This window comes from Micromys minutus (genome assembly GCF_963924665.1).
Source record: "Micromys minutus genome assembly, chromosome: 1".
Classification (NCBI taxonomy): domain Eukaryota; kingdom Metazoa; phylum Chordata; class Mammalia; order Rodentia; family Muridae; genus Micromys; species Micromys minutus.
Genome location: NC_137969.1, coordinates 89821132 through 89846620, shown reverse-complemented (window position 1 = coordinate 89846620; position 25489 = coordinate 89821132). Strand labels below are relative to the sequence as shown.

Here is a 25489-nt window from a genome sequence, read left to right as displayed (position 1 = left end):
TTAAAGAACCGTGTATGTCTGAGCCCAGGCAATGCCCACATGTGAATAGCAGTACAGGAATCCCAGGACAGACAGGGTCACCCATGGCCACCCTGTGAAAAGAGACAAAGAGGAAAATAGTTAGAATACCTCTCTGGCGGGCAAATTGTCACCCAAGGGGATGGTGACAGAAACAGGGGCCTCCAGAAAGTCAGCTTTGTCTGGACCCAGCAGGTGGGGTCTTGTGTTCTCACTAGGGTCACTAAAGTGATGGTTACATTCCTGCAAAAGCCAACTCACTTAGAAACAGGGCATGCTTTTAAAGAGCATGTCCCATAGAGACAGACTAAAGCAAATAACCAGAGAAGAAGCTTTTGTAGGTACCAGAGTCAGTCTCTAAATGCAGATCACGTTACAGTGAACACAGTGGCACTTTGTGGCATGTAGAAAGGAGGGCCCTAGATTAGATACTAGATTTTAAAACTCAGAGTATAGGGCTGGAGAGATAGCTCAGCAGGTTCAGAATTTTGTTGCTTTTGCAGAGGCCCAGAGTTCAATCCAGCTCCAGAGAATTTAATGCCCTCCTCTGGCCTCCACAGCCACTGCTGCTTATTGTCCACATAGCTACACTGAGGTACGAACACATGCATGCACACACAGGAACACACATCACATATGTGTACAAATACACATATACACACTCAGGAACAGATACACATGTATATATGCATACACAAATACACATATACATGCACACACAAATATATACATTTACATATACAAATAAACACACAAACATATGTATTTACATATACACATGCAAAAACATACATGCATACACATACATACATGCACACACATGCATACACACATACTGAATAAATCAATATATCTTGTGAAAGAGAACTCTCGAAGTTTGGGACTGGAGAGATGGTACAGCCATTAAAAGTACTTACTGCTCTTGCAGAGGACATGGGTTCAGTTCCCCAAACCTACATGGCACACAGCTCACAACTGTTTGTAACTCCCATTTTCTTCAGGCCTCTGGTACCAGGCACACACACACACACTGCACATGCATATATGCAGACACACACACACATAAAAAATAATTCTCTAAAAATAAACCTCTGAGCTTTAAGCAGCAGCCTCTACAACACACACATCTTAGGCTATCTGATCTATTCTTACTTTTAGTATAAGTGTCAAGGTTTCTTGGGGACGTTAGAGAATTGGAGAGGCTGTAGAACATCAGAAGCCAAACTCTACAGACTCAGTTCTGTGTTAAGAGGTGCTCTCAGGCCCATCAGGTAAGACAGACGCACACCGAAGGGCTGACTACAATCTTTATCCCACGCAGTAGATAACAAATGAAGAGTGTAAAAGCCCATTTAAAATGGGGCACATGGGAGGAGCAAGAGTTCGCCAGGAGGAAAGGACAGGGCCAGGTGAAGAGTAGCTCAGGTCACCAAGGGGCAGGGCTCATGTGACACAGGCGCTGCGTAGGGCTGGGTACAGGTGGGAAGAAGTATGGGTGGGAAAGAGTTCTAATGACCATTAGCTGCCATTGTATTAATATGAGCTCACTGTGTCAGGCTCAAGTTCAGGCCCCGATGACTCTGCCAAGCCATCCTTGACAAAGCCATGAATCTCAAAGGGTAGACAGGCGTCACGCAAGCAGCCTAACTATTGCACTTACAAAGGCAAGTGGAGTGGCCCAAAGCCCTGCACAGTGACAGAAATGGGGTTGGCACTACAGAAAAGGCAGTGACAACGGGGCAAAGCCCATGGAAGTGTATCTCCCAAAGACCAGAGTGTTGGCAGGGACACTGAACCCTGGGCTTCTTCCGAACCTTCCACGCTGCATCAGAGTGACAGTCTGCCCTACGCCTGCTAATGTGAGAGTCACCCGTGGTGACTTAAAACCAGTGCCCACAACTTCAATGGATTAGGACAACTGAGATATATATTCTTTGATAGTTGTGCAGGTGGTAATTCTGAAATGAAGGTATGGGCAGGGCCACACTCCCTTTGGAGGTTCTTGCCTCATGAGCATGAGGACCCGAGTTTGATCTCTACAACCCTTGAGAAAATAAGTACGGCACGCAGGTTCCAGGCTTGCTGCCAGAGCCGTGAGAGACCCGTCTCAAAAGAAAGCAAGGTTTGAGGAAGACAGTCAGGCTCGGTAGATGACTCGGCAGTTAATAGTACTGACTGTTCTTCAAGAGGACCTGGGTTCAATTCCCAGCACCCACATGGCAGCTCACAACCATCTGTGCCTCCAGCTCCAGAGGAGATTCGGTGCTCTCTCTGGCCTCTGTAGACAGCAGGTGCACACATGGTACACAGAAATACTTTCAGGCAAAACATCAACACATTATATATATAATTATAAATATACATTATGTATTACATTATAAATATATATGTATATATATATATATATTTAAAAACCTGACATCCAAGATCCTCCTCTGGCCTCCATATACAGGCGGATATACATGAATATCCGCACACACCTGTGTAGCTCTCGCACAGTACACAAAGTGGAATGGTGCTGTTGCTATGGCACCCACCAAGGGGGTTCCACTAAATATCAAACCAAACATAGATTCACATGTGACTGAAGACTCCAGAGCAGAACCTACAACAGATATTTGCATGCACAGTGTCACAACATAACCACAAAGGTACAAGCATCCCAAGCCGGTTGGTGTGTACACACAGATCCTAGAGAGAATACAAATTCCGACAAATGTGACAGCCTCCGTAGACTGTGAAAACGCCGCATCATGTACAAAGTCAAATACAAAATAACACGTATGTGATCCTGCTTACACGAGGTTCCATGGTGTCCAGATTCACAGTCAGAATTTGGTGCAGGCATTGGCAGGGGCTGGGAGGAAGAGGAATACTTGATCGAGTTTCAGTTTTGTGAGACAAAGAGAGCTCCCGAGATTGGAAGGTAGTGACAGCTACATAAAACACACAATGTTCTTAATGTCCCTGAACTATATTTAAAAATAGCTGAAACCATATTTAAGTTATGTACAATTTACCACAGTAAAAAAAAAAATGAGGCCAAAACCCTTGAGAAAAGTAATATATAGTAAATTAATCCGTTTATAAAAATGCAAACCAATTTATAATGGCAACAATCTGTGGTTGCTGGGAGCTGGGGCAGAGGAGCCCAGGTGCAGAGGGCAGTAAGTCTCCTGGGCATATCTCCCTATGAGGCCGGACAAAGGGGCCCTTTAAGGGGAATGGGATCTACACGCAGGGAGGCAACAGATTCGGGGATAGCGTCTGCTATTCTTGGGGACAAGCTACTCATCTGTGCAGGGAGGCTAGGTCCAGCCTGTGCCCACTTTTTGGTTGGTAATTCAGTCTCTGGGAGCCCCGAAGGGTCCAGGTTAGTTGACACTGTTGATCTTTCTATGGAGTCCTTGTCTTCTTCCGGTCCCTTAGTCCTCCCCCTCCAACTCTTTCATAGGACTCCCAGAGTTCCCTGTAATGTCTGGCTGTGGGTATCTGCAGCTATTTCCACTGGCTGCTGGGTGGGCCTCAGTGGGAGAGAATATGCCCTGATAAGCTGGCAGGGGGGAGTGTTGGGGACTGATACCTAGAGGGGGCCTCCCCCTTCTCAAAAAGAAGGGGAGGGAGGAATGGGGGAGATTGTGGTTAAGGTGGACTGGGAGGAGAGGGGATCTGATATTGGGATGTAAAATGAATAAATATATAGATAAATAAATAAGCATCTCCCGAGGCGAGGAGGCAGTTTCTCTAATTTCCTCACCCACCCCCTGCCCCTCTCCTCCTTCTCCTTTTATCTCTCTTTTGAGATAAGGTCTTAGCTGTATAGCTCAGGCTGGTCTCAAACTGTGATGCTCCAGCCTCTGTCTCCCGAATACTGGGATCATAAGTGTACACCTTCACACCAGGAGAATGCTTTATAATCTCATAGTGAGACTGATTATTAATGTTCACACAGCTGGCAAACATCCATCAAACTGTACACAGATGATGCTCTTGACAATGAATTAACTGTTTGCAGTGACGCTGGAGCAAAAAAAAAAAAAAAAAAAAAAGGACCTCAGAGGCATCAATCGGACATTCAAGTCACAGGCTGGTCACTTCTACACACAGATGCACAGATGCACACATTGCAGACACAAACATGCATGTGCCAAGGGCTCAAACAAAGTAAGCAGGAAAGTACAATTTGGTTGTTGGGTGATGCTGAGTCTTTTAGTCTTGCACCCTCTCAGGGAGGGTTCTGAGCATGTCAGGACACAGTTCTGGGCTCCTGGCCCTTCATGGGGGAGCCTCTCGGATGTTCCTCCTTCACCCTGCAGATGGGTTTGGCGGAGCACAGGCTAAAGCAGCCGAGTCAGCACAAATCAGTATCCCATGGAAAAATCAATGCACCCCTGATGGATGGGGTTAACTGAGTTACTGGGTGGCGCCGGGAGGAGGGGGGCTGCCAATCACCCCATCGAAGGCTCACTGAGCTACCCACTTCTGAGACAGTCCAGCCGCCACTTTCAAAAGCCGCATCCTACAACTCACTGTTTCTAGAAGACAAATGTCTGGTGGCCGCCTGGTGAGTATGACTTGCAGAGACATGGTCCTCCTGCCGGGCCCCTGAGCACCACGTGTTCTGTCCATGTGTGTGAAGCTTTTAAAATGTGACGGCTCTGCCCAGTTTACGAAGATCACACTCTCAGGCAATCCTTCTTTCCTTTTAATCTATTATTCATTGTTATCTACAATTAAAATGCCTTAGCTTCTCTTCATCCACCCAGGTGAGTGTTCCAGCCCATGGCCCCTGTGCCTGCTGTTCACTACCCTCGAGTTCCCCAGTGTTCATGGGCTGCCTGCTGATTGACAGCTCTCCTGAGGGTTGAGGAATATATAGGACTCTCAAAGATGGATGGACTCATGGTTTCTACAGCTGACAGACCTATTTCCTGGTCCCATGGAGCAATGTCACCATGAGCCTCAAAGCCATTCTGAGAAAGAATAAAAGCCATTAGGCTCAAGGGAAACAAGGCTCACTTCCCAATGCACATTCCTCCGTTGGGGGTGCAGGGGTCCCAGCCTGTGCCAGTTAAGGTCACAGTCACCTTCATCAAAGAGCCTCTGTCAACTGGTTGGCTCAGTTTGTCCAACAGGAAGATTGAATGACAAGAAGAGGGTGCATCTTGGGGGTCGATAGCGTTTGATGACCAAAGAGCATCTCACTGAGGCTAACCCCAGGCAGAACTCTCAGAGCTGACAGTGGGCAAGGACATGAGAGGCTACACCAGTGTTAAAGACCGGCACGTTCACCAACCAGCAAAGTGGCATCTTTATAGCTCCCAAGTCAGAGGAAGGCATATCTTTCCTTAGCTTTTTGCCTCAGCCAGCTGCAGTTTGCTGGGATCTGAGAAACACAGGTGTCCTGCCTAGGCTCCCCCTGTACCTCCTGAGAGGTTTGGTGTCATTACGCTGTTAATTATTCAAATGCCTCTTTGCATGGCTGCTTTCATTGGAAGTGCAGCTCCCAGCAGAACATTGTGTTTAACGATGTTCAGATCCGATGTGGGGGGGTGGGGGATGGTGAAGTGCTTCATTTAAATCCTATTTACTCTAGCGGCTGCAGCCAGATCCCACGAGCCATTCATCAAATGGTCTTGAGCCCAAGTCCCTTCCTTCCTGGGCTAAATTTAGATCTTTAATAAGTTGTGGGGCCCGAGCCTTTTCCTGGCAGAGGGCTGGCTGCTGATCTAGGGACAGGCCGGTGAAAAGCACAAAGCTATCTAGGCATCGATGCCCATGAACTGCTGAACCCGTTGCAAACACATGGGGACACAGATGGAAGTTCTGAGGAACCTGTTCTTCCTATCTTAGGGTTCTAAGAAGAATGTTAGACCCATCCTCTCATAAGAAAGCACACACACACACTCAATACCAAGTGGTCGTGTATAGGAAGGCTATATCTATGTCCCCAAGGAACTGTGTTTAAAGGCAGACAGCAGGGCCCTACCCTGTAGCTTCTGAGGAGGCGAGGCTCAGAACTGAGACTTTGAGTTTTTAATAGGTTCCCTGGGATTGTGGATGCTTTGAGTATAGGGGGCATATCTTAGTCAGGGTTTCTATTCTTGCACAAAACATCATGACCAAGAAGAAAGTTGGGGAGGAAAGGGTTTATTCAGCTTACACTTCCACATTGCTATTCATCACCAGAGGAAGTCAGGACTGAAACTCAAGCAGGTCAGGAAGCAGGAGCTGATGCAGAGGCCATGGAGGGATGTTACTTACTGGCTTGCTTCCCCTGGCTTGCTCAGCCTGCTTTCTTATAGAACCCAGATCTACCAGCCCAGGGATGGCACTACCCACAATGGGCTGGGCCCTCCCCCCTTGATCACTAGTTGAGAAAATGCCTTACAGCTGGACCTCATGGAGACATTTTCTCAACTGAGGCTCCTTTCTCTGTGATAACTCCAGCTTGTGTCAAGTTGACACTAAACCAGCCACTACAGGCCATAATTGTTCCAGAGACTCCTCAGGATGCTGAGAGAAGAACTTCTGCCATAGCTGTCTTATCAGTGGACTACAGACAGGCATTTCTTTTGCTCAGATTGTAGCTTGGTCCTGTCTCAGCAATGAGGTGTGCACCCTGTCCCTTAGCCAGGTGAAGACCAAGGATCAAAGGAGGCCAGTCCCTCCTCCAACTATAACTATAACTATTAGCTGACCATCAACCTAACTTACAGAGTAGCTTTGACGTGCACCTGGCTACAGGGCTGGGAAGCACTATTTGCTTCAGGGTAAGGCAGACCACAGGCTACAAGCAGGCCTGCCTCCCAGCCTAGCCTGACCTCCCAGCTAGCCCTTGACCCCAGGTGCCCAAGGTCATTGAGGAGAGGCCACAGAAACAATAGCACCTTGCATTTTCAGACATCTGCTATTACTAATTCTTGTGGGCAGCCCTGTTTCTGAGGCCTTCACAGCACTATAAAGGGCACAGAGAAACTGTTGCAAATACCCCTGTGTCCTGCTCCTCCATTAGTGTTGGATTCTGTCTGTGGGTATGAAGCATCCCAGGTCCTCAGATGGCCCTTTAACAATTTTGTCATGGTCACAGTTCTTTAACTCCTATTATGGCCCGATTCTCCCCAGAGGCTTCAGGTGGGAGACAGAGCAAGGTTCTGGGGACCCCTTAGGGAGCATCCTGCCATCCTAAGGAAGAGTCTCTTGCTAGGGTGCGTGCTGTGTGCCAGTTTGAAACCAGCACCCACAGTGGCCTATATAAATCACCTTGTTCACAGTTAATTTCACAGACTGACGAAGCCAACCTCTGCGGATTGCTCAGCCTGTCCCTCCCGGCACAAGCAGCAGGCGCTCTCCAGAGCACTCACTACCACAAAGTAGAATGACTTTATCTGATATAGAGGAAGCCAGGAGAGCTTGCCCGGAGCTACTTCTCCTTATTCTGACAGGAAAGCAGGAAGAGCCAACAAACACAGCTCTCTATCCGGGGCCAACAGGGTGCGGCGTCTGAAACTGTCCCCAGCTCTCGTCACTGTGACCGCAGGCTGTCCAGTCACCAGCCTTTCCAGCAGTTTCCCCTCCCTCTCTTGGACTGTTCATACAGCCTCAAGGATTGTGGATTGTTTATTCACAATCAGGCAATGCAACCTGGTGAGTGCTGCCTACTTAGCAAATGAGCAACGGAAAACTGCCTCCTGACACAGCAGGTCACATGGTGAGGGTGCTTTGTCTGTTCATCTGCATCTATACAGGGCCACCTGACCCACAGGCAAGCCTGTCAAGACCCCAGTGGATGCCTGAGGCAGTGCACTTTCTTCTACACACAAGGCTACCACACAGTTCAACTGTAAGTCAAACATAGTCAGAGATGAACAACCATTAGCAAACCAACCCAATGCAGCAGCCACAGTCACCGAATACCACTGCTCTGTTAGTATTCCAGTACTCTAGACATCCTTCATCTTGTCACAATGGGAGACGACCAAGTCCTACCTAAGATGGAGAGGAATGACATGGGTGTATTGTGTACCTGGAAGCTGCTGTTGACAGATGGGTCAGGAGAGGGGCCACTTCCTTATGCATATGTGGGTCACTGGGTCACCTGGTCACTGGGCCAGTGACATTAACACAGTCTGAACACGCAGGCCACAGGAGGTACGTAGGTGGGGTAAGGCAAGACTACATGATGCTTCCTCGAAGATCTTAGAGACATTCACAACCAGAAACCTATGAATTATTTCTAGAATTTCTTATTTATTATCTATTTGAACTGAGGTGGACCACAGCCACTGAATTCTCAGAAAGAACCCATATATGAGAGCTGAGGAGATGGCTTAGTGGTAAAATGGTAAAATGTTGTTTGCAAGGATGAGGACTTGAGCGATACCCCCAGATACAGTGGCCTGTGTCTGTGACCGCAGCACTAGCAGGGCAGGCAATAGGATCCCCGGGGCTTGCTGGTCAGCCTCAGTGTATCAGTAAACTCCTGTCTCAAAAGGAAGGTGCCCGGCATTGCTGTGTGGTATCTGCACACACATGCCCACACAGCAAGCACACACAGCATTTTCCAGAGGGATGAGGAACAGCCTACCTTCTTCCCATGCATGTCAGCGAATGAACAGTGAGGCTGCAGAGACACAGATATGACCTGCTAACTTAACGTTCTCACTTACAAAGCTGCAAGTCCCTGCTCCAGGTAACTAACAGTACAAAGGACCTGAGCCAGGCTCCCATGGCTGATACATCCACTCAACCTCTGATCGCAGACCACGGGATGCCGTCAGTAGACAGAATCACTCGGGGTTTAGGCACCCTCTGTACTCCCAGTTGTGCAGAGGAACCTGGCGTGTGCTGATCACAAATGACCACACATACTCAAGACAGCAGAGAGGAGATGGTTACCCCTGCCTTCACAGCTCTTTCAGCTGAGAGGAAGGAGATGAAAGATTTCAAATAACTTGACTTTGAGTTCTGGAACAAACAGAACAGAATGCTCCCTACAGCAGCACCACCAGCAGCAGAAGCTGCTTCCTGGAGCTCTCAGCACCCCAGTGGATCGGGAACTGTGGCAGCCACTGGGGCAAAGAAGGGCATGTTTCCACCTTCTGCCAAAGACACCGTGTTCTTGATTCACCAGCCCACTTTCTGCATCTTCCAGAGTTTGCCTTGCTCACAGGTACACTAAGGGACAGGGCAGAGTTGAAAGCTGGGCCTCACAGAGAACTCTCCCTTCCAGCAGCCCTCAGCAGCACCAACATTACCCTCTCCTGCCCGTTCCCAGCATGGCCAGTGGCAGGCTGGCTGTGGTTTTCTTTGGAGGGTACTGTGCCAATGATTGATCTCAGTGCACATTGGAACCAAAGCTGCCTGAGTCCCAGAATGTTCCCAGATCAGCTCAGAGAGATGTGGGTTCAATGTCTACCAATGTTATTTGGGGATGGCTCCTCAGATCAGGCTCCTGGGGCACAGGGGAGGGAGAAGCAGAGGTAAAGACAGTGTCCAGGCTCAGGGAACGCCATGGCGGGGGCACTGTCCTCAGCCTGTCCTCTCACTGGCCAAAGGTCTGCAGCTGCTCATATACCGGGGTGCTGATACTAGGCATGGGTTTGGGGAGGCAGTTAGGAACAGGCCAGGCACCACCACCACCCTTTTAAAATACAACAGAACTCCCCAGGGAGTTGTTTTATTATCCAGTGAAGATGAAAGGACCCTGCAGGAACCTCCCATCAAAGCCATGCATCCCAGAGACAAAGGGCTCTGCTGACAGTCACAGAGTTTACACAGGAGCCCTTCCCTGGGGACCCACTTCTGTAAGAGTCTCAATCGCAGAGCCATTTGGGATCGTAGAACGAGCCCACCCACTGGACTAGATGGAAGCCAAGGTGCTGCCGTCCTGAGCAATGGGGCCTGGGAGGGGTAAGAAAAAGGCATAGAAGTAGACTCCATTCAGGTGGAGAGTTCTGAGGTACGCTGGTCAAGTGACACTGTCACAGTCACACCCCTTGCAGGTCCAAAGAACCCCTTGTGTAGGTGTGTGATGAGCCAACGTCCCAAATGGAAAAAGGTCACTAAATCACTGGAAAAGGGGATCAGACTTATTCTACGTCACTCCAGAAGGCAGTACTGGGTCCAGTGGATGGAGGCTGGTTATGGGCGGCCTCTTAGCCCCCCAGTGAAGGCAAGCATGTCGGTCCTCATCTTCCAGCTTTTAGGACATTTAGTGGTGTCTACCTCTCAATAGGAGGGTGAATACTACTGGAGGAGTGGGCAAGTAGCAGGGATCAGGTAACCCCTCCAAATTTATCCTGACTCTCAGAGAGCACAGCCATCTTTCCACCCCAAGGAAGCCCATAACAAGTCCAGTTACAAATGAATGGTCTCCTGCCTTTGTCAGACATAAGGCAGCCCTCCAGCAAGCAGCGGCTGCATGAGAAGAGAGCCAGAGCCTTAGTGAAGAGTTTGGGACAGTGATGACATACGACGTGACTCATGCCTTTCTCAACTTTTAAATGACCCAGAAAGATGCTCACGTACCAAAAAGGTCTTGCTCTGAAGAACAGCATATTCCCTTCTGGCTCATGCTCTGTCTGATGGTCTAAGGGCAGGTCTGCATCGGACACCAGGGACAGCCTACTGGATATTAGACTCTAGTTAGGATGTAGGCATACTTCCCCCCTCCAAGGATTCTTCTGGCAGCTCTAACTGGTCAGCTGGATTTCTGATCTACCAGGGCAAACACTGAGACACACACTCTCCCGTTGGCTACTGCTCTGCTGGGCATCCGTACCAGAGCCAGCTAGTCACAGGCAGAGAAGCCTGACAAGGTAGGGAGAAGAGGTGGACAGAAGCTGCCATACATCCTCAGGGTAGCAGGTCCTCAGGTCCAATGTTGTGACTGATAAAGCAGGAGATTATACAGGGCAAGGAAACAGGAGGCCCCGGTCCTTCTAGCTCCCTCTACTCTCCAGTCTCTCCTGGGTTAACAGTCTCCAGGGTAGTCACCTCTGAAAACATATTTCGAAACATATGCTGAGTTTGAACGCAAACACCACAGTGTCCTTTCATTTTCTTTAGTGGCTCTACATCTTGGCAATTTTCATAAATGTACATTGTGGTGGTCTGGGTGAGAATTGTTCCTCACAGTCTCATGCATCTGGACACTTGGTCCCCAGTGTACTGTTTGGAGAGGCTGGGGTGCCTGCAGGAGTAGCGCCTTACTGGAGGAAGGGTGACAGTGGGGACATACTTTGAAGGTCTTCAGCCTCACCCTATTTCCTGCTGTATTTCTGTACTTCCAGGGTATGGATGAGAACATGGCCAGTCAGCTTCCTGCTCCTGCTGCTGTGCCTTCCCCCGCCATGATGGTCTCTCTCCCCTGGGAACCATAAGCCATAGTTGTCCTTTGCTTCTCTAAGGTGCTTTTGTCAGAGTGTGATATCATAGCAGCAGAAATCTAATATACACATACAATGCTCCCCTTGTGCTTTCCAATGGACTGGAAACATTTCCCCTAATGGATGTGCCCTGTACACTGTGGTGGTCTTGGGCAGTCTGTCCTTCATTCCCATCCCTTTGCTACGAGAGCTTGCGAGCAAGGTTGACAACCAAGAATGTCCTCTCTCACGAATGTGAACTCATGTCTGAACGACCCAGAAGTGGAATTTCTGCATCACCTTGGGTAGCTCCTACCAGCTTCCTGCTTGGAAGGGTTATCACTTTAAGCCTTTGCCAGGAGCAGGAAGGCACCTGGCCAGCCTTTAGTTGAGAGTGGAGTTGAAGGGCCAGGGGGTGTGGCTCCCCTGCTCAGGCTGTGAGTCCCTCTGGGTCACTACCAGCATCAGCGTGGTAGGGAAGAAAAACTGGAGTTGGGTATCTCTTCATTTGTTTAATTTCCTTCTCCTGGGAACTGTCTGTTCCCGTCCTTCCTCCACATGTCTCCAGTCTGAAGCTTTTTCCTTATAGAATTGTGGGTGTGAAGTTATCTCTATGTTCTACCTACAGGGTGTTCTGCAGCTGTCTACCCCAGGCACTGAGCCAGAGGGGGCGCCACAGATGGGGTAGGAGTAGGGCTCTCTGTTAGAAACGGCTGCTTATGGTGCCTGGACATAGTGCTGAGTGAGCACAGCTGGAATGTGTGTGCAAAGCACTTGGCCAGCGCCACATCGGTCCTCCAGAGCAGCCAGAGTCTCTGCTGCTTCTAATCACTTGTTAGAAGAGAGAGAACGAAAACAACTACAGCATCATGGACTCAGGTGGGGGTCACGTGAGCTGGGCAGAAAGGCTACGGGCTGCGTGCCACAGGACATCAGGCTAGCCAGCTAAGAGGAGGAGTGTGTTTGCTCTTCTCTTCCCCCTTCCTCACTGTTCCTCCCCTCCTGTCTCTCTGTCACCCCTCTCACCTCTCATTCTCTCTCCCATCCATCCACCCTCCCACTGACACACTGCTTCATACTGACTGGGGGATGAGCAAAGCTCTGCTCCTCCAGTCACACCCCTCAGTCTGCGGGTATAATGGCTGAGGTAGGACTATGCTAGTCAGCCTCTCCCATACCTCTGCGATAAATGGGGATCTAGTATCAAGGTGGCAGAAGTCTCTGGTCTCCAGCTCCCCTGATCCCTTCTCTGGGTTTCTCTTAACTGCCAATCAAGGTCCAGCCTAGGGGTGGCCAGGAGCAAGTTGACTCTGAGACCCAGACTCTCCACATGCCTGTGCAGATGGTCCTGAACTTCTGTCATTTTGCTTCTTCATCCTGATCAAGGCCCAGTGGGAGGAGGAAGGAGAGGAATGGAATTGTGAGTTCAGAAGGCAGAAGAAGCTCTGCACTCATCCACACTCTCTTCTTGGGGTCTTAGCAGCCCCAAGGTAAGAAGCAGAAGGCCCTTCTCAGAGGGATGAGCATCAGCCCTGAGGACCTCTCCCTCGCTTTGTCCCAGCCCTGGGCCAGCACTCTTCACTATAGAGTTTGGGTCACCAAGTACCCCGCTGACTTCTCTGCTTTTTAGTTCTCATGTGTTTCCCTATATTAAAGCTCTTCTGCTTAATACACCCAGCATGCTCTCTGTTTTCACAGAGCATATCTCCATGAATAGACCATCTATAATAGTTATTATCGATTGTCAACTTGGCAGAATCTAGAATAGCTTAGGAGGTGGGCCTCTGGGCATGTCTGTGGGGGTTATCTTGGTTTGAGGTAGGAAGACCTCGTGTGTGAGGCTACTCCCTGGCTGGAATCCTGGACAGTTTAGTGGAGAAAGGAAACCTTACATACTATCTCAAGTGTAAACTACTCAGGGATATCCAGCTACTCTGGAAAGAGAAGAACCATCTCCCACTCAAGAAGATCCAAGTGTTCTGATAAGATCTTGAGTTGTATCTAAATCCTCTTAAATGTGTTTACAGCTGCTAAATTCCAAAGTCCCAAGTCAAATACCCCAGTATTACATTTGCCATGTATGTATGTGAGTGTGCATGTGTGTACAAGTACCTATAGCAGACATGTGGAGGAGGCCAGAGGAGGACACTATGTATCCCATTTTGTGATGGTTGGAATAAGGTGACCCCCATAGGTCTTGGGCATTTAGATATTTGGTCCCTAATTGGTAGCTGTTTGGGAAGGATTAAGAGGCATGGGCTTGCTGGTGTTGGTGTGGCACTGGGGATGAGCTTTGTGGTTTTTAAAGACTGGCACAGTTTCAAGTTTGTTCTCTCCACATCTTGGTTGTGGATCAAGATGTGAGCTCTCAGCTGCTGCTCCAGCACATGCCTGCCTGCCTACTGTCCTGCTCCCTGTTCTGATGGTGATGGATTCGTATCCCTCTGAAACCATAAGCTGCAAATAAAACTCTCCCTTCTATAGGTGGCCTTGGCCGGGATGACAAGTCTCTGCCTTATTCCCTTGAGACGGGATGTCTTGAGCCTGAAGCTTATCACTTCTCAACTAGGCTGGCTGTCCAGAGTGATTTTCCCCGTTTTTTGTTTGTTTGTTTGTTTGCTTGTTTTTGCTTATCTCACCCAGGTTCACAACCCCAGCACTGGGATAATAGTTCTGTGGCCACACCCAGTTTTTACCTGGCATCTAAACTCATGTTTACTCAGCAAGTACTCTTACTGCTGAGCCATCTCCCTGGCTCTGGAGTTGTCCTTTCAGTAAAGAAAAAAGCATATGCTGCTTCTTTCTGTTAAACTCTGGAATGCACAGATAGTTCAACTTTTTAATGGAAGTTTACCAAGCCTGGAATAAGCCGAGCTGAGCATGGTTCTCAACCTTCCTACTGCTGCGACCCTTAATACAGTCATGTTTGGTCACCCCAACCATAAAATTATCTTCTTTGGTACCTCATAACTATAATTTTGATATTGTTATGAATCATAATGTAAATATTTTTGGAGACAGAAGTTTGCCTAAGGGGTCTTGACCCACAGGTTGAGAACCAGTGCTCTAAGATGAGCCTCCTGGAGGAAGAAACAGCCTTCCTTATTTCCATGGACAGAGCCAGTTTCTGGTCCCTCACTCCAGTCCTAGACAATAAAAAGAGCCCTGGGGTGTCTGTAAGCTAAGGTTTCCGGAGGTTTCGTAAGATATGGGCATTGTTTTTTTTTCAGCAGTTTGTTTTCTTGACTTAAAAATCTACTCTATCTCAGCCACAGCGACATCTGGTTAGAGTATTTTTCTCTGCTGTCTGTATTCATTGTGATCCTCACCATGCGGCACCATAGCTGCCTTAGCCTGACTCACTTAGGCCTCCAGGCCTGGCCCTGATACCCACTCCCTTCTGGGATGCTGGGATAGAACCCAGGGCTTGGCAGGTGATTCAAACGCACTCTGCTGTTGAGCTACATCCAGGGCAGTAGTGGCCTGGAGACCAGATCTCATTGCATTCCTCAGGAGGGCTGTGAACTTTCGGTTCTCCTGTCTTAGTCTCTAAATCACCAGGGTTACATGTGCTTCTAGAGATGAACTTCCGGTCATCCTATCTCAGCCTCTGGGCTACCAGGGTTACAACACTTGCCTCTAGGATTCGACAGAGCTATGCATTGTTTTAGATGATTTTATGTCAGGATTGTGAAAAAGTCCCTATTCCTGAGCTTAAGGCTCAAGTAGAAAAGGGTGTGTTTGTAAGGATCCAAACAAGATTCCAAACTGGATCCAGCTGTGTGCACCTACACACCCCAGTTGAATACACAGCCAAACATACACTATACTGCATTTGTCCCTTCAACACCCTGCCCACCTTCAGCATTTGTGGAGGCTACTATTATACAGTTGGGCCAATTCCAAGGTTTCAAATTAAAGAAAGCTGTTTTCACATATACACCATTGGTTACTTAATGTGAAATTAAATTGTTCTGAATGTCTGAGTCTGAATAAATTATAAGATCATTATACTTAGAATGGACTGGTTCCCCCCCACCCCCAAAGACTCCATCCTGGTGTCATTTGAATTGAACACTAATTTCTTTCAATTCCTACATGTAGGCATGTTATCTCAAATGTGCCTAGTGCCTAATACAACCTGTGCTCACAGTTTGCATAATGCACGCTTGGGTCTCTGTGCAATTTTCAAATTAACCTTATACTTTGTATTATCATGCATACAATACACATGGTTGCTAATTTCTCTATAGAGTCGATAGACATGCATGTTCTGAACTACAAAATCAGACAGCTTTGACACCGAGGGAGGGTTAGATTCGGGGTATAGGGATTAACACCCAGAAAGTACTGACTGAGAAGACGCTATATTGAGAGTAAGGTTTAAGATTTCAGCCAGTGACTACTGAGTCCAGAGCTGACTGGTGGCAGATGGGAGAGAAGCGAAGGCTGCTGGGACAGAGGGAGGAAGGCCTAGGTAATGCAGGCAAGTCTTCAACTCCCCTGCAGGAAGCATGCAGTGGCATCATGCTCACAGGAGGGTCTGCAGGCAGCACCTAGCTGACTTTAACATTTTTATCTGTGGTTGCAAAAGCAGCTCTGATGCTGAGAAAAATTATAAACTATCACCTAGAAATGGGCAGCTTAAGAAGCTGCTCCAAGCCCCCTTCCCTTACAGTGAGGCTTTGTGGCGAGGCAGGGCCACTTGAGCTGAGGGAGGAGCGAGGAGACTTTATCTATACCCGGGCTGTGAGCTGACAGCTGGGTTTTCGTGGCTGGAACTTCCCAAAAGCATAAGCACAGGGGTCGAGTTGGGGGTGTAAGGGATGGGAGGGTGGGAGAGGAAGATTAGGAGAGCAAGGTTTTTTTTGAGTCACCTGCACAGAGGTGGGACACAGGAAGGTTGGAGCTTCGAAGCTGTTCGTCAAGAAGCAAAACCAGCTCATGAAAATTGTTCTGTCATCTGTCATAAAGCCACTGCCCACAGCTCTGTTACAAGGATGCCTATTAAGTCGAGCTGCACATAGATACTGACCAGCTCCCTCAGTAAAAGAAAATACTCCAGTTGCCAGAAGGGGTGGGTTTATGGCTCCCTGCCTCAGAGGAAGGGACGGGTCTATGGCGGCCGATTCAGAATATGACAGGGAGGATGGGGACTGGGCCATGCTTTCTTAGGCTAAGATGGGTCATTTCCCACTATAAGAATTGCCAAAGCCAAGAAGATAGCTTTGTCAAAGGAAAAAGACACTCGGGACAGGAAAGCAGAGAGAGTGGCTTGTAACTAGACAGCTCAGAAGAGATACAGCTGCAGGCCAAGGACACCAAGAATGGACAGATATCACCAAGGCTAGCATGAGGGACAGACAGCCCTAGCAGGGCTGAAAGGCTGACACCAAAGATGGACAGATACCACTTACGCTGGGAAGAGTGAGAAAGGCATCAGGCTTCCTAATGTTCTGGTGGTGGCCTTGCAGCCCAATCTTAATCATGTTTACAGTCTTAGAAAGCTAAAAAGAAACCACCGTTATTTTAGTCCCTTGGTGTGTGTGTGTGGGGGGGGTGATGTAATTTTACCTCAGATTGGAATACATGGGATATTACATTTTTTTTTTGTTTGAGATATAATGGGCAAACTGAAAATGTATAGATATGACCAGCTTATTATTAAATTACTCATCATTATTTTAAATATTCAACAGGACATTTCGTTTAGAGTTTGGGCTCATAATCATTTTTACAGTCTACAGTTAATATTACAGAAATTTTGCAAATTGAAGATAAAGATGCTTTTCTGCAAGACATGTCATCAAAGAGCAGTTGGGAAGTCATTATCTCTGTCTCTGAGATCACAGGTCATTTTTTTCTTTTTTGTTACTTTCAAATGTTCCTCATTATGATGTGACATATTTTCAAGAGAAATGCAGGTTTTACTCTGCAAATAATATTACTTTCCATAAAGGCAAAAATAAATCCACTGTCTTCTTTTCTTGGGGGTTTTGTCTTAACTACCAACACAGGGCTCAGGGTTGTGCTAGAACTGTTAACCAGACCGAAGAGGGTAAAGGTAGATCACACAGTGCAGAAAATGCTTGAGAGGGTAGGACATGATGAACTGACCCCACCAAAGCCAGAGGCCAGGCCAGGAAGCAAGTGGGGGCTTTTGTGTTTAGTGTTCTAACATGTATAGATATGTTCAAAAGGTTTTGCAAACTGGCTTAAAAGTCTAGTTTCTCAGTCAACAAATACTCTTGTAGTAATACCCAAAACATATTTGGAGTCTGGCAACATGGCCCAGTGTTCTGAATAGTTTTATGTCAACTTGACACAAGTCATCTGAGAGGCACATTAAGAATATGGCTCTATAAGAATGGGTCATAGGCTCGCCTGTGAGGAATTTTCTTAATTGGTGATTGATGGGGAAGGGTAGAGCCTACTGTGTGTGGTGCCATGCCTGGGCTGGTGGTTCTGGGTTCTATAAGAAAGCAGGCTAAGCAAGCCATGGGGAGCAAGCCAGTAAGCAGCACCCCTCCATGGCCTCTGCATTAGTTCCTGCCCTGAGTTCCTGTTCTGATTTTATTTGATGACAGACTACAGTGTGGAAGTGTAAGCCAAATTGTATAAACCTTTTCCTCCCCAATTTGCTTTTTGTCAAACTATTTCACTGTAGTAATAGAAACTTTAAGACACTCAAGTCTCACTGTGAAAGTACAAGACCTGAGTTCCATTCTGAGAGCACAGATAAAACTTAAGGCATCATGGTTTATGTCTGTAACCACAATACTAAGGAAGCAGAGATAGCTGAATCTCAGAATTACTTGACCACGCAACCTAGACTGGAGAATTTTGGACCAATGAGAGACTGTCTCAAAACATAAGTCAACAGATTCTAAGAATGACATCTAAGGTTGACCTCTGGTCTCTAATACACACAAACACACATACATGTACATGTGCACCTACACAAACACATATACCCACACTGACACATATACCACATGCACAGATATACACAGATGCATGTGCACACACATGCACATACTAACATGCAGTATCAAGCATAATTAAAAGTAAGTAAAATGTTCTGATTCTGCTGAGATATATTTCTGAGTACTTTATTACATGGCTATACCATGTTACATTTATTATAAAGGAAGGTAGTCTAAACCCCACAACACTGAAACCAAATTCTCAAATAAACGCCTGAGTAACAAAAAGTAAAGTCAGCAGGCTTGGGAAGACCCAAGCTTAGAGAAAATTCACAAGAGATTTTTCCTGCCCTCCAATTTTGATGTCTAGAGAGCAGATGCTGATCAAGGCACAGGAAGATGGATAGACTCTCAGACAAGAATCCTGTCTTTCTGACCACAGCAATTGAAAAAAAGGGACCCTGTAAACTAGAGAGGGTGACGGGAACTCCAGAGTATAGCAAGTTGGCTAAAGGAACCCAACATGTCCAGAGGCATGCTTGCACCACACAGGAGGGACACAGGCCAGCATCAGAAAGACTGAGGAAGAAGACCAAGGTTCAGCCACATCCAAGTCCCAGGTGAAAGGAGAGTGGACTTGAAGGAGGAAGCGGACAATAGAAGCGCAGAGCTCTAACAGGCTGACTGTTCATCTCTTGATGGTGGCGGGGACCGCACAGGGCAGTCAGTATGTGTTCAAATCCACCATTCTCTGTTCAGTACTGAAGTGGGTGTATTATGTTGTATTGATTTTAAATAAAGGTGTTTTTTGTAAGCAGTGCTAAATGGTAGTGTCTCCATAGAATCTGAGAAGGGGGTGGCGGGTATGGTGGGCCCCTCGGCTTATCTGCTGAGCTGGGGGTCAAAGACAAATTGCCAACTTTGTTACTGATGCACAGAAATTAGAAATTACAAAGCTCCCCTTTGAGGGAAGCTCATGAGGTCTGGACCCACAATGCGAGCAATGGCCCAGGCAACTTTGTCTCCAAATGACTGCTTCAGAGGTTATAGGCAACAAATGAAACTTCAAGAAGCAGTTTAAGCTGCTGAGCTTTGCCTACTGAAGGCTCCCAGCAGGGCGCCTGAGGCCACACACCAAGTTGTTTTAGTGGTTAGAAAATGATGAATTCAAGGTTAAATGTCCTTAGTACATAGCAAAAATGGCAACATTCATCACAGATGTCAGAAGCAGGACTTGGACCCTTGACTTTGTCAGAAACAAACTAACTTTCAAAAGTCTTTTTTTTTTTTTTTAATGGAATGCTTCATTAGTTGCTTTTATATATTGCTGTGTTAAGACACTCTGACCAGGGCAACTTGTAAAATAAAGGGTTTATTTGTTCCATGATCATCATGGCAGGAATGAGGAGCAGACCAGCAGGCAAAGTGCAGGAGCAATAATTGAGAGCTTACATCCTGACCCACAGCACCAGCAAATGGGAAATGGTGTGGGCTTGGAAACTTCAAAGCCTGCCCCCACTGTCATCCTTCCTCCAACAAGGCCACACCTCCTAATCATTCCCAAATGGTTCCACCAACTGAGACCCTAGCATTCAAATATATGAACCTATGGGGACCATCCTCATCCCAACATCACACAAGAATTTTTTTTTTTTAATCATGAATTATGGTCTGAGAATACTTTGAGGAGTACAGATCTCTTGAAATGAGACCTGGCCTGTCAGAAGCCATATAAGAAAGGCTATGAAAAGCAAGTATTTTAGAGATGTCTTACCATTTTTCATGGCTGAGATGGATTTACTCTGAGATGCAGGGTCTTCAAGAGACTTCATCCCAAGATTGCTTCTAGTTGCTGAAATGCTTTTTTTGTCACTATTATATGACCTAATGATTCCTGGGCATGAGCTCACCCTTTTGGACAAATTTTCTGCAGAATCAATATGAAGATGTACTTTTATATAGTAATGCTGTGTAGACAAATTGATGATTTTATAATTCCTGATAATGATTCCAGAACATTCCTAAATTGATACAAGTGATCTCAAGTCCTTTATAGAATTAAAAACTACAAATAGAGTTCTGTAAACATTCATGTGTCATAGGCTAATTGCAGTAGGAAAAGAAAGCAGGCTTGGAACAAATTTATGATCAAAGAAAACATTCCCTCTAGGTTAGGAATGAGGCCACTATCTGGTAACTAAAGGTCATAAACTGGGAAGAGCAATTTATTGTAGGTTCAAGGACAAAGAATAAATGATAGACTAGTTTATCTATACAAGACTTCAGACTAATAAGACACAAGGCATATGGTTTGTCTCTTGACAAAACTGTGCTAACCAATGACATAAAAATATTGCTTTAAACTTTAATGAACTTATAGAACTAGTAACAGACAATGAATGTTTAGTCAGGTACTAGTCTTAATGGAAAGACGTGTAAACAATTCTGCTGTGACTCCTTATCAAGTCTATGACATGAATTATTGCCTTAAACTTACTATGAACTTATGGAACATAAAAACTGTTAGAAAACTATGATCAATTATCCCAAGAAAGTATAAATTCTAAGAAAAACAAAAAAGAGGTGATTTAGCCCTTCTCTGCTTAATTGAATATTTGTGCTTCTGTGTGTGCCTGAATCTTATGTCCTTTCTTCTTTACCCCTCTCTTCCTTTCTCTCTCTTCTTTCCTTTCTCTATCTCTCCTCTCTTTCCTTTCTCTCTCTTCTTTCCTTTATCTCTCTTTTCTTTCCTTCCTTTCTCTCTCTCCTTTCCTTCCTCTCTCTCTTTTATCTCTCTCTTCTTTCCTTCCTCTCTCTCTCCTTTCTCTTTCTCCCTCCCTTTTCTTTCTCTCTTTCCTCCCTCTCTTTCCTTCCTCTCTTTCCCCTCTCTCTTTCTCCCTCCCTCCCTCTCTCCTTTCTTTCTTCCTTTTTCTTTCCTTCCTTCCTTCTTTCCTTCCATCCTTCCCTTCTTTCTCTCTCTTTTTTTCTTTCCTTTCCTTTTCTCACTAGTTCAGAAAGAGTTAAATAACTCTAAGCCTCTTGCCTTTTTTTTCCCCTTAATTACCAGAAGCCAGAGGCTTTTGACCATAGAATACCAAAGAATTAAAGACAGAATTGCCAAAGGTAAAGCAGATTTATCCCATCAGGTCACAGGCAACCCCATACCCCTTTCCTGGCTTCCTCAGTGATTTGGGTGCCAAGATGAGGCCCACCCCACCCCCCGCCCACAGCCCTGGCCTCTAGCTCTGGCTGCCTACAATTAACTGTATCCCCTATACCTCAGTGAACTCTTCTACAAACACTAGGGTGGCAAGGTTGGGGTAGTCCATGATTTCTTCTAAGGCCTTTTTGAATCCATATCTAACTCTACAACTTCTGCAATGTACAATAAGCAAACATGATCTGTGGTGAAGATGGGCCAGGAATCACATAAATTTCCTGCTAATTTTGAAAAGATTCCTACTTTTCAACCTGAACTGTCAAGGGCTAATTTCCATGTAGATAAGGGTTTTCAGAGTAGCACACGTGGGTGTATAGCTTTTCCCACCCTGAACACCTCTGAATGGCTGTATATGGTCTCCAGATCCTTCAGCCATTAGCTCTGTTGTATTTAGAGTCTGTCCATTAATATAAATAAAAGTTCTCTCTTTTCCTCCAACGCTGCCTGTTGGAATAAACAGTGGTGATAACCAAGTGTCCCATGAAAGCCACTGTCTGCAGGCAGCTCACATAAAACCTGTGATCATCTACTAACTTCTGCATCACCAATGTCCACTGGAAGATATGAGTCACTCTCTGCAAGAGCAGAACACCCCAGAACATGTCAGGACACATCACCTAGTTACTTCTCCATGAATATAAAAAAAATTTACTTATAACTGATCAAGATTATCACTGGTTAGTAGTTTTGTGTTTTATTCTGTCTAATAAATCAAGGATAAGACAAATACTATAGAAATGTACATATATTTGCTGTAGTTTAAAAACAAAGCCCCTTTTATTGTAGAAGCTGGTAAGACAGTGTAAAAGCTCAAGAATACACTTGACAATTCTTAAGACGGTCACCTTGGCTTGGCTGTGACAGAATTATACAACCTCACTGAAAGCAGTATTGAGCCAACACTGAACTGCACATCTATAGAGCAAGGGTGGCTTTGATAACGAAGGCTCTGGGTGAATCTGATGTCCAAGATTTAAATTGTAACCTCACAATATTATGCAAAATTAATCCCAAATGAATTGGAGACCTAAGTAAAGCTTCTAGAACTGAAGGAGAGGGGAGGGAGGGAGAGAGGGGAGGGAGGGACAGAGGGAGGGAGGGAGGGAGGGAGGGAGGTAGGGAGGGAGGGAGGGAGGGTGGGAGGGAGGGAAGGAGAGAGAGGTCTGTGACCATGGCATACTCCCTAAGCAGTACACAGAAAGTACCAACAGTGACAGAAATAATTCATAAAGGAGACTTGTCAGAGTGAGAAAACACTGCCATCCGCAAACATCATTACAGCAGGGTGGGAGGAGGAAGCTACTGTGCTAGTTTGGATGAGAAAAAATGACAAATGTCCCCTATAGTCTTGGACATTTGTCTTGGTTCCCCGTTGCTGGTTGGGGATGATTAGGGAGAAGTATGTCATGGTCCAGGGCTGGCAGCAGGATCTTCAGTTGGTGCTCTCTGCTTGATGCAGAGGGAGACATGAAAGCTCACCTTCCTGCCCTGGCTGCTATGCCCACCGCCCGCTGCCTGCCCCCCACTGCCCGCCACCCAGACAGACTCTTAACTCTCTGAGACCATTAAGCTCAAATTAACTCTTTTTTCTGTGATTTGAATAGAAACATAACTATAATAGTGCTACTGTGTAGAAAGAAATAAAACGTAACACCACAAAAATTGTTACAAAAAACCTATACAAAACATCCCCGGGGACTGAGGAGATGGCTCAGTCAATGATGTGCTTGTCACACAAGTATGGAAACCTCAGTTTAGATCCCCAGGGTAACAGCCACCTGCCACTGTAGCCTTTCGGGGCCGGGGTACACAGACAGGTAGGTTTCTGAAGCAATGGATGCCTGTAAAACCAGTCAGTGAACTCTGGTTCTGTGAGGGACCCTATCTCAAAACCTAATGCAAAGAGCAACTGAGGACACACAAAGTCACTTCCAGTCACCACGCCTGCACGTGTGTGGTTATGTCTGCACACACATACAAGCATCACTCACACAGATACTGCACAAGCTCGCACACACTCGCACACAAGCACATGCACATACACACACACACACTTTAACATGCATACAAAACAAGAAGAAAAGGAAAATGGACTCATTTTAAAAAGATGAACAAAGACTTCTAAAAACTTTTCATAAAATCGAGGTCATGGGGGCGGAGAGACAGCTTGGTGATTAAGAACTCTTCTCACCTGTTCTTATAGAGAACCTGAGTTAGGTTCCCAGCCCCCATTCAAACATTTATAAGCTCTGGGGGAATATGATGTCTCTGGCCTCCTTGGGTATCAGCTCACATACACGTAATTTAAAATAAAACAAATGTTCAAAAAGTCAATAAAAATAAAAATAATTCAAGCACATGCTTGTCTTCTAAGGGACTTGAAATCCTAGGGAGACCATAACTAAGATCAAATGTGAAGAAACTTCTAGAGTGTGGGGTAGTAGCTAAACAGGCATGTTCAATTTAAAACTCTGTCTCACTACTCACTTCTCCAGCCTCACCCACATAAAAAGGGTAGGGACAGCAACATGTCTGTAATCACTGAGAAAAGAGAAACAGGAAGGTCCCAGAGGTTTGCTCTCCAGCCTAGACCATCTGAGACACCCCAGACCAAAGAGAGACATATCGGCAACACACACACTTTCGCACACACCCAGATGTGCACATCCCCCCCATACACACCGATGTGCACCCACACACAGATGTGCACACCTCCTCCCTCAAACTTCCATATACAGACATGTACATCTCCCCTTTACACATGCACTTGCACACACATAGACATGCATACCTCCCCTCTTCCCCCATACTTGCACACACAGAGATGTGTACATTTCCCTGCACACAGCTACACCCACATAGATGTGCACACCTCCCCACACACACTCTTGCACACACACAGGCATGCATGTGGGGCAAGTGGACTATGCCACCAGACAGAAGAACTGGTAAGGCTGAATGAGCCCGACTCCAGAAATCTCAGAACCGTGAATAGTAGGAGTGGAGCCAGCTCCCTGCCTGCCTCTGTCTGCTCTGCAACACGTAACCATGACACCCCACAGAGAGGACCATGGCAAACACATAGCATAAAACCCTGACATTCTCCATGCTAATGAGGTATCTAGATAGATATCGAGTGTTTAGCCAATTCGCTTCCCTTCCTGCAAAAGGTATTTAATCCCCGACTCACTCCAAGTCCAGTGTATGCATTCACATCCACTATCAAATAAAGCAGTTTGAACATACGAGACCGTTTCTTCGTCAAGCATCACTGTACGTGTGGAGAAGAGCGGGGCTTTGTTGTAAAGAGCCACACCTGAATCTTCCTGAGAAGGTCTTCTCTCTTCCAGCCCCTTCATATTCTTATCACTTACTCAGAACCAAACCAGGCCCAGGCTCAGCCTTCCCCACCCTGCCTGACTTGTGCACACCTGGAGGGAAAGCCATGACTGGGGACCCCTGCTCCTGACTCCCAGCAAGACACCAGCAGCGCCACTGAGGACCACCATTATGGAGGACTGCATTCTGCATCCCCTTAGAGGCATGCCAGCATCCTAGCAGTGAGGCAGACATGCAGACACTTGCACCCACAGAGGTGCACACACTCCCCATGCACACTACTAAACAGTGAGGGAGCACAGCATTTGCACAATTCTTTTTCAAGAACTATCTGGTAGCTCATACGTCCTGAGGGATAACAGAGCAGCATCATCGTGTAAATTATCAAACACAGACAGACAACTAGAGAGATGCCGGGATTCCCTAAGTGCTGTGATCTAATGGTAAGGTAGCACTGAAGGAGAGACCCATGTAACACAGGGTCCACATCTCATGTCTGCCACTGACTGCAGAGGTGACTTAGCGCGTCAACTGCAACTCAAAGTGTTTTTGCAGACCCTAAAGTGTACTGTGAGAGGTGAGAGACTAACACACTTCATGTTTAACTGGAATTTAGT

At 46.5% G+C, this 25489-nt stretch overlaps 1 protein-coding gene across 1 annotated transcript in view; it reads right to left on the bottom strand.

Annotated features, from left to right (window-relative positions):
- HHAT (hedgehog acyltransferase) overlaps positions 1–25489 on the bottom strand; it is a gene marked incomplete at both ends in the record, with an annotated part of 213915 nt that continues 188426 nt past the window's right edge. The window contains one exon of the mRNA XM_080921169.1: positions 1–92. Coding sequence (XP_080777295.1) covers positions 1–92 — 92 coding nt within the window. The remainder of the gene's footprint in view (positions 93–25489) is intronic.